This window comes from Gossypium hirsutum, chromosome D13 (genome assembly GCF_007990345.1).
Source record: "Gossypium hirsutum isolate 1008001.06 chromosome D13, Gossypium_hirsutum_v2.1, whole genome shotgun sequence".
NCBI lineage: Eukaryota > Viridiplantae > Streptophyta > Magnoliopsida > Malvales > Malvaceae > Gossypium > Gossypium hirsutum.
Window position 1 is genome coordinate 4,230,526 of NC_053449.1, and position 12,402 is coordinate 4,242,927.

Genomic DNA, 12,402 nt, shown 5'->3' on the forward strand with positions numbered 1-12,402 from the left:
ACTATGAAAACGCATCTATCATAATCACCATTATTCCACAACCTAATGATTATATTATAGAAAACAGTGGGTTTGGATGAACGATACGTTTATTTGGGGTTAGTGTAAAAATAGTGATGGCGGAGAAATTAGATACTATAATAATACTATAACGTGAGATAAAAAAATAAGCTAAACGCACCGCACCCTACCACCTATCCAAACCTTTTTTTTCTCTTTAATTCATGCTTTTTCCTAACATATTTCAACTTTCCTAACACAGACATACTACATAGAATATATTTGTTATTAAGAAGATTAAAAGATAAGTATTTAAAATATTTTAATTTCATAAACAATTATATGCTTATTTTTTTATGCTAATATATACTGAAATCGGAGTAAGATAGATAGATTAATGAAATCAAGAAATCTTGATCATCCACGTGTGAAAGACATAATACCCCTAGAAACCTCATGTATTCCAGGGTTGAACCCCAAGCATCCAAGGAGACCCTGCTTGTAAGGCAAGAAAGTCTTCCTCCTCATCTTCTCCGACACCGCCCGGTTCGCCGTGTAATGCAATTCGTGGGCAGAAACCGGTCCTCTCCGTCTCGAACTCGACCCAACACTCTCAGTAGAACGAAAGCTCCAACTTTTAACATCCTCTGCCTCTTTCTTAGACAAGACGGCATATTTCTTGAAGGAATCCTTACTCGTTGCTCTACCTTCTGATGCACTTCTAAACAACAAAAGATCTTTCAACTTCCATTTCCTGTTACCTTTAGAGAATGAAATTGCTGATAAGATTGAAGACACGTAAGATTTGGGATTCGTTGAAGAAGCAGTGGTTTGGTCTTGCTCGAACATGGTGCGGTCGGATACTCTGAAAGGAGACAATGATCTGCTTTTCTTGTGAACGTAGCTTGAAGATGATGATGAAGTTATTTCTCTGCCTCGTTGTGTTGTGTTTTTGGGCTCCACTGCCGATCTTCTACGAGACTTCTCGATGGCGGTTTCGAATGGATCGATGTCCTTCTTTCGGAAAGATCTGGGAGATTTGGGTGAATAACTTGACAACTCTGAAAAGCCAGGTGGGGGTTTCAAGGGCCGAATCTTTCCTCCATCGAAGAGCTCCTCCGCCGACAAAGACGTCCTCTCTAACTGCCCACTAAAGTCGAACTCGAAATCTTCACACCCTTCACCACCACCACCGTGGGTGTTATCTTCTTCCTCGATTCCGCTATTAAAATCATTCATTTTTGGTATACCAGGCCTTTCCTCCCACTCGAAAGGGACAGCAACCGAAGAAGAAGCACGAGTTGGACTAGTTGGAGCACTGAAGAAGAAGCTGCTGCCATTGCCAAAGCGTTGAGGAGTGGAAGGAGCAGTCATATAGGGAGACGAACATGCGCTATCGAAGTTGAAGTCCAGCGGCACCGGCACCACCACTTCCATGCCCATAGGCTTCTTTTTGGAGGTCGAGATGGGAGGATCTTCGTTTTATAAGGAAGAAAGAGAGGGGAAGGAGAGGATGGGAAAATTGAAAACTGGTTATGTATGTATATGACTCAAGAGAGAGAGCCGCCTATGTAAATCTACCTACACATCTATGTGTGACACAAAATCTTTGTATTTCTAATCTAATATATAATTAATGTAAGTAATTATACACATGGAATTTTGATCATAGTTCAAATGTGTAAATGAAATTTTGATTGTCATTTAACCATACACATTTAAAAAAAATAAATATTTCAAATTTCTTTTCATATTAGATAAATACAATTATTTGTATATGCAATATGTAAAGGTAAAATGATATTATACTAATAATTATTTTAGTGATTTGTGAAAATCGAGCCAAATCAAAATTTTATGTATAAAATCGTATAAAATCATAGTTCATATATAACATTACACATTTAACCAAAGTTCATGTATAAATTTGATATTTATCCTAAAACAAAAATAATAAGATAATTTTTATTTATTTATTTTTCTAGGGATAAATATCAAATTTATACATGAACTTTGGTCCATTGTATAATTTGATACATGAACTTTGATTTATTGCAATTATACACATGGAACTTGAATTGTGGTTCTTATGTATGCATGAAAGTTTGATTTTGGTTCAACTGTGCACATTTAAAGAATTGAATACGTACATTTATTTTAATATTGGATTAATTTAATTATTTGTGTATACAATATATCAACATAAAATTGTGCTAATTTGATAATATTATTAGTGATTTATAAAAATTGAATTAAATCAAAATTTCTTGTATAAATCGCACAAAATCAAAGTTCAAGTATAGTTTTTATATTTATCCCATTTTTCTATCCTTTTTCTCTTTTCTTGGTCAAATTATAGTGTTGGTCCCTCTATTATGCTCAAATTTAGGATTAAGGCCCTATACTTTAATTTTTAACACAATTTGGTCCCTCTATTTTATAAGATCATTAATTAATCCAAATAGCTAACACTTTTAACTATTCTAGTTAAAATAATTATGTGTATTTTTTTTCTTAAAACAACCCTTTCAGCTACATCATGATTTAATTACCTTCTAATTAATCATACTAGCACAAAATTTCTTCTTCTTCTTTTGTTGGAATGATAATTTTAAGGAAAAATCCACTTCAAAATTTTAACTAAAATTGCTAATCATATTAGTTACTTAGACTAACTAATTATATGAAAGTACTTTAACAAATTATGACAGATTAAATTAAAAGGATTAAATCTCAAACTTAAGTATAATTAAAGGACCACGCCCATAATTTGACATTATGTCTTTCTTTCTTTGTCTATTTCTCTCTCTTTTCTCCTTCCCCATTTTTCCCTCCCGCCGGTACCTCCTCTTTCTCCTCCCACCAACCTAGTTAACTAAATTAATAAATATGCTAGGTGTCAAACTGTGGGATAAACACTTCTACTGTGCCTCATATGTATTTAGTTTTTATAGACGTTATACATTTTTTGTGAAAAAGGTCGAGACTTCAAGAGCTTGATTGCAATAATCACCATGGTATTGCGAAAATCAAGTAAATAAAATAACAAAGAATTAAAACTTCGATGTTTGTTTATGCAATTCGATTTCTCTACACGCGGAGTTTTATTCGGTGAGTAACTCAACTATCTTTAATACACAATATAACAAGTGAACCACACTCTATCACTCTCCAAGTATGGAGATCTCACATTCGTATCTAATGACTAGAACACTCATCTCTAAATTCTTTTACTAGCAGCTACAAAATAGCAAAGATAATATACTAATAAAGTCTAGTAAATCACAATATGACGGAGATACAATCTTCTTAGTAAAACAACAACTCGATTCGAACAAATCTCCATAAGTCAAGGGTTGTAAATGATTCAATCTTCTCCAATCCAATCTTTATAAGCAAACAGATTGGTTCCCATAGATGGGCTTCCATATCTTCAAAATATCAGCTAAGTTAATAGCTTAAAGATTTTGTTTCATTAATTTGCCAACACAAATATGACAAGTTTTGCTTCAATGTTATAATAATGGATTATAATGAACACTACCAAGTATCACTCAAAATTTTACTTCGTAACTTGTCTCGACATATACATTTAAGGTAATAATGACGAGTTATATTAGAAAATTCTAATTATTGAGTTAAAAAAGGATTTTTTTTTACATTTTAAAAGTTTTTAATGAGATATTATTACTAAATCTACATAAAGTGGAGCAATTAAATTCAAATGGGTCATACTTGGTAGTTTGGCTTTGGAACATCTTTTTCTTTTTCCTTCTTTTTTTGAGGTAAAAGATGGAAAAAAAAAAATTGGAAAGCCAAGGCTAGAACTAGCCTGGCCACCACTACATGATTTTGTTAGAATGGGTTTCATTAGGCTTTCACAATTATAATTAATGTTTTGAAAATCGGATTATGATGTAATTAATTTTTAATTTAATTGATTCTATTCTCAATTCAATAATACTTAAATAAATTATTAAAATTTATAAAAAAAATTTATTATCTATAAATGATTCAATTGCTGATTTTTTATTTCGATTTTTACTTTTTATTAATTTTGAATAGTTCATTTAAAGATTGGTTCAACCCATTTATTCCAATTGATATATCAACCGATTTCTAATTTGATCATTTGATTCATTACTATACGAAAGATGAAAACTATGACCCGAGAGTTTTATATTGAAGCACTCTAATAATTTTCTGTTTGAGATAAAATATAAAATTTTGAAATCTCAAAATAAAATAAAAAAATCAATGTTAGAATTTTATTAATCTGAAAATTCCCTTCATGCTGGAAAAGTGCAATGAAAAGCGAGGCAGGCGAAGGGTGGCAATTGGCCATTAATCGACAAAGCAACCGACGGCCATGCAATTAGATTTTTTTTATATAAATTACACTATTAATTACTCAATTATAAATAATTTTTATTTTGGTAAGTTAACTAAAAAAATTTATAATATGATCACTAATATATTTAAATTTACTTTTTTAGTTGATATAATAAATTTTTTTAGTAACATGTATAATGGTAATTTTAGTTCTCAGCTTTATATTTCTTGTCAATTTAACCCTAATTTTATATAAAATTATAAAAAAACTCAATTATTTTAAAAATAAAATATTTTATATAAAAATTCAAGTTATTGCTAATCATGAAATAATTTAAATAATTAACTCTATTTTATAAAGACCGGAGCACTCATAATTTCCTTTCTCTTTTAAGAAACTAATTCTAAACATTCTCGCAATATTTGTATTTATACATAAAAAAGAAAAATTATGAAATGTGATTAGGTGAAACCTTTCGAATGGACACTCAAAGTTTTGTAGTTTTTCAGTTTTTACGTGTGATTCTATAAAACTTTTCATAATTCAGGAATACATAATCATTATTTTACTTCTCTTGTTAAACGAGAAATTATTGTATGGATCATTCCCACCATATTATTCATGGTTTCTTTCTAATTATTTAATGATATTTTAACATTCATGCCATAGAACCCCAAATCCTAAACTCTGAAGCTTAACTCCTTCAGGGTTTAAAGTTTAAAATTTTAGATTCGAGATTCAGATTTTGAATTTGAGGTAAAAGAATTACCCAAATTATAGTAACACATAAAAGAATTAATAAAATATCATTAAATAATTAAAAAAAGAAGTATAGATGATTTGATGGGAAAGTTGATAAAACAATTTCTTCATGCTCACCATGCAAAATAAATGAAAAAGGAAATTGGGACATAGGGGCAGGTCATGTGTGAACAAAAAAGAGAGTAATGTTTGCAACTCAACATACCCATCTAGAAGATGAGGAAATAAATCAAATAAGATGGCCGAACCTCTTCTTCTCTCCTTACCCTTCTCCTCTTTGGACCAGAAGTCCATTAGGCTGTTGCTTTGTCAATTCTGATTTCTGAATTTCATTCTTAATTCAATTTGATAATAAAAACTTAATTTGATTTTAACTTAAATTCATTTAAATCCAAATCTTTCTACAAATAATTTCATTTTGATCTTTCCTATGTATGTTTTTTATTGTATTTGTTGAGCCATCATAAATTTATCGATTAAATTATCAAATAAAATCGTATTTTTTTTTAGTTATGGGAATAAGTCGTTTTTGATAAAAACGCTTTCAACTGGAGTCGTTTTCAAGAAAAACTTAAAAAAACACTTTACTAGTTATATACTAAATAATAATCTTAATGAAAAGTTATTGAAATTTATCAAATGTAAATATTATCTAATTTAATATCAAGTGTCAATTGAAAATGACAAAAAATTTGTGGACATTTTTTGTGAAAATTTTGTGGCCATCTTTCAAGTGAAAATTATATATATATATATATATCACCCCTATTCATTGTTAAGCCATCATGACCAAATTTACAAAAGTTGAGTTCATGTAATCACTAAATATATTTTTAATAAATTAATCAATCAGTTTAATATGATGTTGAAACCATTGTTTAAGTTGAAATCTTATAATTGAGAATGGTTTGAGTTTAGTTATTATAGTAATGAGATTAAAATTAATTATATGAATGTATTTGAATTCAATCATATTGGTAGCGGTAAAATAAAAGCAAAAAATAACCATTTTTGTATTAAATAATAATGAAAATCATATTTATATTAAATAACAATGTTGAAAGAGCACATATGAATTTACTCACTTCATGTCCAATGAATAGAGGCGTACATGGATCAAGTCGAGTCCGGTTGAGGCTCGATTCCAAAATATTTTTCAAGTCTAAGTTTGTTTTTGGATTGATTTCATCGCCCAAAAAACTCATTTTCCTATTAAAAATTAATAAAATGTTATATTTTTTAGTTTATATTTTATATGTTTTCATAATCAAATTTTAATTTAAAAATATTTTTTTTATTCAAGTCCAGCCTAAGTTTGGCCAGATCTACCAGATAGGGGCAGCTATACGACTCTTGAATAGGTCTACCGGTGAATGCATTGGACCCCTTTTATCACTAGGTAAAAATTAGGATAAACCACCTAAATACTTCTATTTTGATCACCTAACTTTAAAAACTTTCAATTTCATCACCACCGTTTTCAAAATTTAAAATTTTAGTCAACCACCGTTAAATATATAACAAAATGAGCTTTTTTTATTGATCTAATAACAAATTTAACCCTCCAAAATTTACATATTTTATTAATTTAATTTTAAATTTAAAAAACCAGCAATATTTTGTAACCCTTAACATTAACAAAATTTGTCGATTTAATTTTAATTCTAAAAGTTATCTAATTTTTTATTAACAATACAAGTTTAGTTATTTATTTTTAAATTATCAATGTGAGCTTGATAATTTAAAAAAACAAATTATTGATTGATTTAGCAATTTATTAAAGATACCAATAGACATCATCTCTTTTATTATTATATAAATAAAATAATATATTCAATGAACCAAAATACTTTATATTTATTCTATCCTCATGAATAACTATTCAGTTTTTATTCTATTTCATTCCAACTAACCCAAAGTAAAACAACATAAATACACTCTCCTGATTGGCTCCAACATTCAGAAAATTGGTGATTAACTCCACCTTTTTAATTGTCAGTGAATTTATTCTGAACAAATAAAAAATTTTAGAGAAAAAGAAAATCTTCCCAACACATTAAAAAAAAAAAGAAGAAAACTCTCAAACACAATTTAAAGTTGTAAATAAATCCAGCAACAAAATTCTTTAACCTGAAGATCCAGCTAAAGCAGCAAGCAAAACCCATCCTACTTAATTGGTAAATCTGATGAAAAAAAATCTTAAAAACTTCACCTGAAAGTTCAGATTACAAGCCATTGTTAATTCTCATACATGCTTTCATCTCTTAAACCCCTGTTAAGATGCACCCGGAATAGCAGCTGCAGCATACATGCTCGGATCCTGATTTGATGGCATAGCATAGCCGTAACCATAACCACCATATACTTGCCCTTGATAATATCCTCCATTCCACTGGTTACCCGAATCGGCTCTCCACTATCAAAAACCGGTTTTAAGAAGTAAGCCAAACAAGTCGAAGGGAAACAATAGCAGCAGAGAGGGGGAATGTCATAAACCACTTTCAGGAGATTGTATAAGTCATGCTATACTATTATATTATGTAACCTCAGGCGTATTAATTAGGACTTAGCCAAAAAATTCTATTTTTTTCTTTCCATACTATAAGCATTTCAATGAGCAAGGCAACAATGGGCCATAAGACAGTTGCCTTTGGTAAGAACATCCAGTTTAGCATAAATTAAATTTACCTGTTTGTTTACATTGCGACCCCAAGAAAGACGGACAGTCTGCTTCCCTATGGTTGTCCCGTTCAAACTCTGAATTGCTTCCTCAGCGTTCTTCCTAAAATGGATATACATTACATTACGACAGGCTCATGATTGAATAATACACCCACATTACCAATTGTCAGAAAACCTATCACTCTGCATCACTTAAAAATGTGCATCAATGTTTTTATGGTATTATCAACGATGGAACTCTAAATAACATTTTTTAACAATATAGTTACCACACTTTCAACATTATGTAAAGTATAATGTGGTGAAGTACATATAGGGAGGCACCTGTTCACAAATTGCACAAATCCGCAACCTTTTCCAGGTGGTATTTTCACAGAGATGATCTCACCAAACTGGGAAAAGGGTTGTCTGAGATCATCATCACTAACATCAGAGTCAAGTCCTCCAACAAATATCTGAAAGAAACATAACCTTGTCATCAATGGTAGATATAGGGGAGAAGATAGCAAAAATGGAAGGAAAAGGACTTACAGTAGCATTATTTGAATCATTATTATATTGAGAACCTTGGGCTACAGCACCATTTGATGCATGTCCACCGGCCAATACCACAGCTAACAAAAAAGGAGAACAAAAATATAATCATTCAACTAAAATTCACGCTGAGTTTTACAATACAAAATGCAATGATTGGAAAATTTTACATTTAAAAAAAGAAAACACTAGCTCAGCAGTCATTCATTCAACCGACAAAAGAACATGATGATAGATGGAATAAGGAAAATCCTGCGACCCTGATACTGAACAAAATAAAATGTCCATATGATGATGAACTATTTGAAATAGCATAGTTCACCATATTAAAACGAGCCTGAAATGAAGAATAGATCACGATATGCTCCACTAAAGTAGAAGTGAAGGCCATCCAAGTATCAATCACCTCACCATCAACGTTATGGCAGAAATCATAGAGAACCCAGAAAGGGCCCCTGCATGTTTATCCCTCACAGTTTTACTTAAGAACTGGATTAATTTGTCATGGATAAAATATTAAGGTACCTTGTGAAGAATACTGTTGCTGATATCCGGATGCTTTCTTGGGAGTAGCAACACCAATTCTCATAGGTCTACTTGAGCAATACACACCATTCATTTCAGTCATGGCCCTTGACCTTTCATTTTCATCACCAAACCTAACAAAACCGTAACCTTTAGAACGACCAGTATTTGAATCAATAACAACTTTTGCTCCTTTGACAGATTGAAATCTACTAGAAAAGGTTTCATGCAACATTGTATCAGTTACATCCGCAGCCAAATCTCCTACAAATATAGATAGGTCAGAGCCTGAATCAGGTCGCCTTTCATTCACACTGAATGAAGCCCAATTCAAACGAAAAGGCTGTTCAGTATTTGGCATTAAAGAGCCATTATAGCTTTGCAAAACCTTTTCAGCTGCTTCCCGTGAGTAAAATTCCACGAATCCATATCCTTCAGACTGACCAGTTTGCTTATTGCGTATGATCTTTACAGAAGAAACCTGGATTTTGAAATGCCAAATGTCCGTAAGCTAGGTAAAACAATGATGACAAGAACATGTCATATGGATAATCAAGTAAAATTTTCAGAAAGGTACTGGTCACACATCAAGAATATGATATGCAATGAGCACCTAATAGTCAAAGAAAATAAAACCACTAAAGCCTTGTCAGATTTTAAGCTTCCAAAGAATAGTAAAAGGTAGCAAGTCTTTTTAGCCCCTCCTCACTATTTTTTTTTCAAGTAACACAAGTAGAGAAATCAAGAAAGCTTTCTACATGATTAACGATACATGAGAGATTTTCTCATAAAAAAATTCCAACATGATCCGAGCACCTTCTCTGAAATGGTGTTCGTAACTTTACACTACCACGTAGCCATCTCAGTAACCTTTGAATCCAAAGCAAGAGGATTCTATTTCCAGTATTTATGAACAAGTTATCTATGTTGGAAATCTTAAATTGAAAAAAAAAAAAAAGTCCATGTAGCAAGGCAAAATGCAAGCAAAATTGATTTTGCCATCTAGCCTACCTCCAATACCCCACCCCCTCATTAACACCCAACATGAGAGGATGTTATGCTTCTAGTTCTAACTAACACACCTGTCACGTGCAAGTCTCTAGAAAGAAAGTGCAAGCTGAAAGATTAAAGAAGCATTATACTGTGAAAAGGCAACCAGGCAATAATAGGTGAAGAATTAAAAAGTTGTTTCTAGTATTCAAACTGAAAGCTCTTCTACCATGTTAAATTAGGTGACTACTTATCATAAAAGCTTAAAATGATAAGAAACGATCCAACCACATCCATTTAAAGTTCTACCAAGAACAACGTTAGACTCTGCTATTGCTTCAGCTTTTGATGCAAGTAGTGGATTATGTATGATTAATCCACTTCTAATTCAAGTTTACTAAATGAGATGCAAGCGGACTTCAACCAAAACCTAATCCTCTAACAGTCGACAACAGCATAACCTGATTTTTCCGCATTTAGTCAATATTACTTAATTACGGCAATTAACAACAGTCTATTGATCTGTTCAGTCGTATTTTAATGAACCAACTTTAACATTCAAGACATACAAGTTAATCTAAATAAATTACCCTAATTATACTAAGAACAATAAACCACAAACTTAACATTCCTTGTATCTTTTAAATGAACTAAACCACAAATTGTCTATAATACACTTCATGAATGATCAAGGCGCAGTTACCTCTATCATAGCATTGACAAGACCAACTTATTTATGGGAAACAAGCTCTTAACTGCAACCATTTCATAAACTTCAAACCTTAATTACCCTTAAACCTCTGTTATCTCCCTAACTATTTCCGATATCGGCATGCACGTTCCTAACCAAGAAACACTATCAATCCAATTAAATAAACTAGCACTCCCATTATCATATAGTTTATTATAAAATTATTGAGTAAAACAAACAATTCACAAACTTTCGAATAAATAGCATTTCATTCCTACTAATCGAACCCAAAAAGACTATCTTTACTGAATTAGGTTTTGTATAAGTAGCGAATTGCGTTCCTAGCTCTCATTCCCGTACAAGACCGATCTGCATTCCAGCTAACATTGCTAGCTCGCCAAACAAGAAATGGCAACAAAGTAACAAAACCAAAAAGATTCCTTAAAACCACCAAAAAGAGAAAGAAAAAAAAGATCTAAAGCAAGATTCAAATATAACAACACATACATCTATTATTCAATGACAATAATACTATTATTATTGCTTTTTACCTCTCCAGTGTGAGAAAAGCAACTATGAAGATAACTCTCATCCATCCAATGAACTAGGTCACCAACCCAGATCGTTTTAACCTCATCCGAGTTAGATCCATGTTGTTGTTGTTTCGTTGAATAGCTTTGCTGCTGCTGCTGGTATTGCTGTTTACCTTGCTGTTGTTGATATTGTTGGTACTGGAAATGATTATTATAAGCCATATAATGATGAGGGTACATCATCATCTGTTGCTGCTGCATCATTACCATAGCCGCCGTCGTCGGGTACTGCATGGCTCCCATCCACTGGTTCGCCACCCACTGCGGGGGTTGTTGCGGCGGCGGCTGTTGTTTTTGTTCTTGTTTTGAGCTCAAATCAGTACCGTTGGTTGACTGCATCTTGGTATGTCGATAACAACGTGATCTAACGTTCTCGGTATTGTTTTTTTCACTGTTCCACCGTAAAAATAGGCGAAAGAGAGAACAAAAAAAAAGGTGGTAGTGTGTAAGGTTTTTTTTTATAAAGGGAGGCGGTGGATCTGAGTTTTTAATGGGGGGTGAAGGTTACAACGTTGGTGTGGAGGTTGTTTTGTTGCCGTCCCGTGGGCGCGTGAGTTTAGGATGGACCCCACTTGGTTGTCGCGTGGGGTCGGGTCTTGCTGACCTGGACGGTCTGGATGCTACCGGCGGTCCAATTTGGATCTGCTTTTACTCTCTCTTTTTCTCCTTTTAATTTACTTATTACAAAAATAATAATTAATTTATTTGTTTGGTTGTAGTAATTGAATTTCTGTCAAGCGCTTTCACTACTTGCATCTTAAAATGGATAGGAATAACATTCATTTGCGGTCTAAGTTTTAATTTAATTGTCAATGTAAGTTCGAATGCATTAAAACACGTTATTCTTTTATATATGGGTTGGAAGGAGATATGAGTAGTTCTAGGCGTATTGTGTCAAATATATATATAATTAGAACCTATAATTAATTCTATCTCCATCTTGTAATTAAAAATTTTCATCTTCTTTTTTATATAAAATTTTCATCTAATTTATCGATTATATAATTTTTTATTTACAACAGCATTTTCATCAAAATTAAAATCGATATTATTAGAAAGGATTTATTTGAATATCACCGGCATTTCAAATAGAATAATTCTCAAACTATAAAACTAACCGAGTGGAGGATAAAGATTATAATTTGATCTATTGATAAACTTTGTAATGAGGCATTGAATTTCAAGATTTAATAAAGTCGACCTTTTTTCTTTAGAAAAAAAGTCAGCCTTGGAGAAGTAGACCTAGAGTTGCTAGCTTTGATATATAATTTGCAAGTAAAAAAATATATTTT

General features: G+C 31.8%; 2 protein-coding genes across 2 annotated transcripts; both read right to left on the bottom strand.

The window, feature by feature from the left end:
- Positions 1 to 291: 291 nt before the first annotated feature.
- Positions 292 to 1,589, bottom strand: LOC107918774 (uncharacterized). Its single transcript, XM_016848357.2, has one exon. It carries the CDS (start codon positions 1,441 to 1,443, stop codon positions 418 to 420), a length of 1,026 nt encoding a protein of 341 aa, XP_016703846.2. The 5' UTR covers positions 1,444 to 1,589; the 3' UTR covers positions 292 to 417.
- Positions 1,590 to 7,175: 5,586 nt separating this feature from the next.
- Positions 7,176 to 11,616, bottom strand: LOC107920297 (polyadenylate-binding protein RBP47B). Its single transcript, XM_041110028.1, has 6 exons — positions 11,069 to 11,616; positions 8,837 to 9,317; positions 8,309 to 8,391; positions 8,102 to 8,232; positions 7,784 to 7,877; positions 7,176 to 7,511 (listed from the first exon to the last, which is right to left on the bottom strand). Exons 1-6 carry the CDS (start codon positions 11,447 to 11,449, stop codon positions 7,371 to 7,373), a joined length of 1,311 nt encoding a protein of 436 aa, XP_040965962.1. The 5' UTR covers positions 11,450 to 11,616; the 3' UTR covers positions 7,176 to 7,370.
- Positions 11,617 to 12,402: the final 786 nt, after the last annotated feature.

Excerpts from the sequence above, each read along its gene's own strand:
- LOC107918774 (XM_016848357.2), bottom strand. The coding sequence starts at position 1,443 with ATGGGCATGGAAGTGGTGGTGCCGGTGCCGCTGGACTTCAACTTCGAT.
- LOC107920297 (XM_041110028.1), bottom strand. The coding sequence starts at position 11,449 with ATGCAGTCAACCAACGGTACTGATTTGAGCTCAAAACAAGAACAAAAA. Across the intron at positions 9,318-11,068 it reads GCTTTTCTCACACTGGAGAG|GTTTCTTCTGTAAAGATCAT; the intron begins GTAAAAAGCAAT and ends TTCAAAATCCAG. Across the intron at positions 8,233-8,308 it reads ATGATTCAAATAATGCTACT|ATATTTGTTGGAGGACTTGA; the intron begins GTAAGTCCTTTT and ends TGTTTCTTTCAG.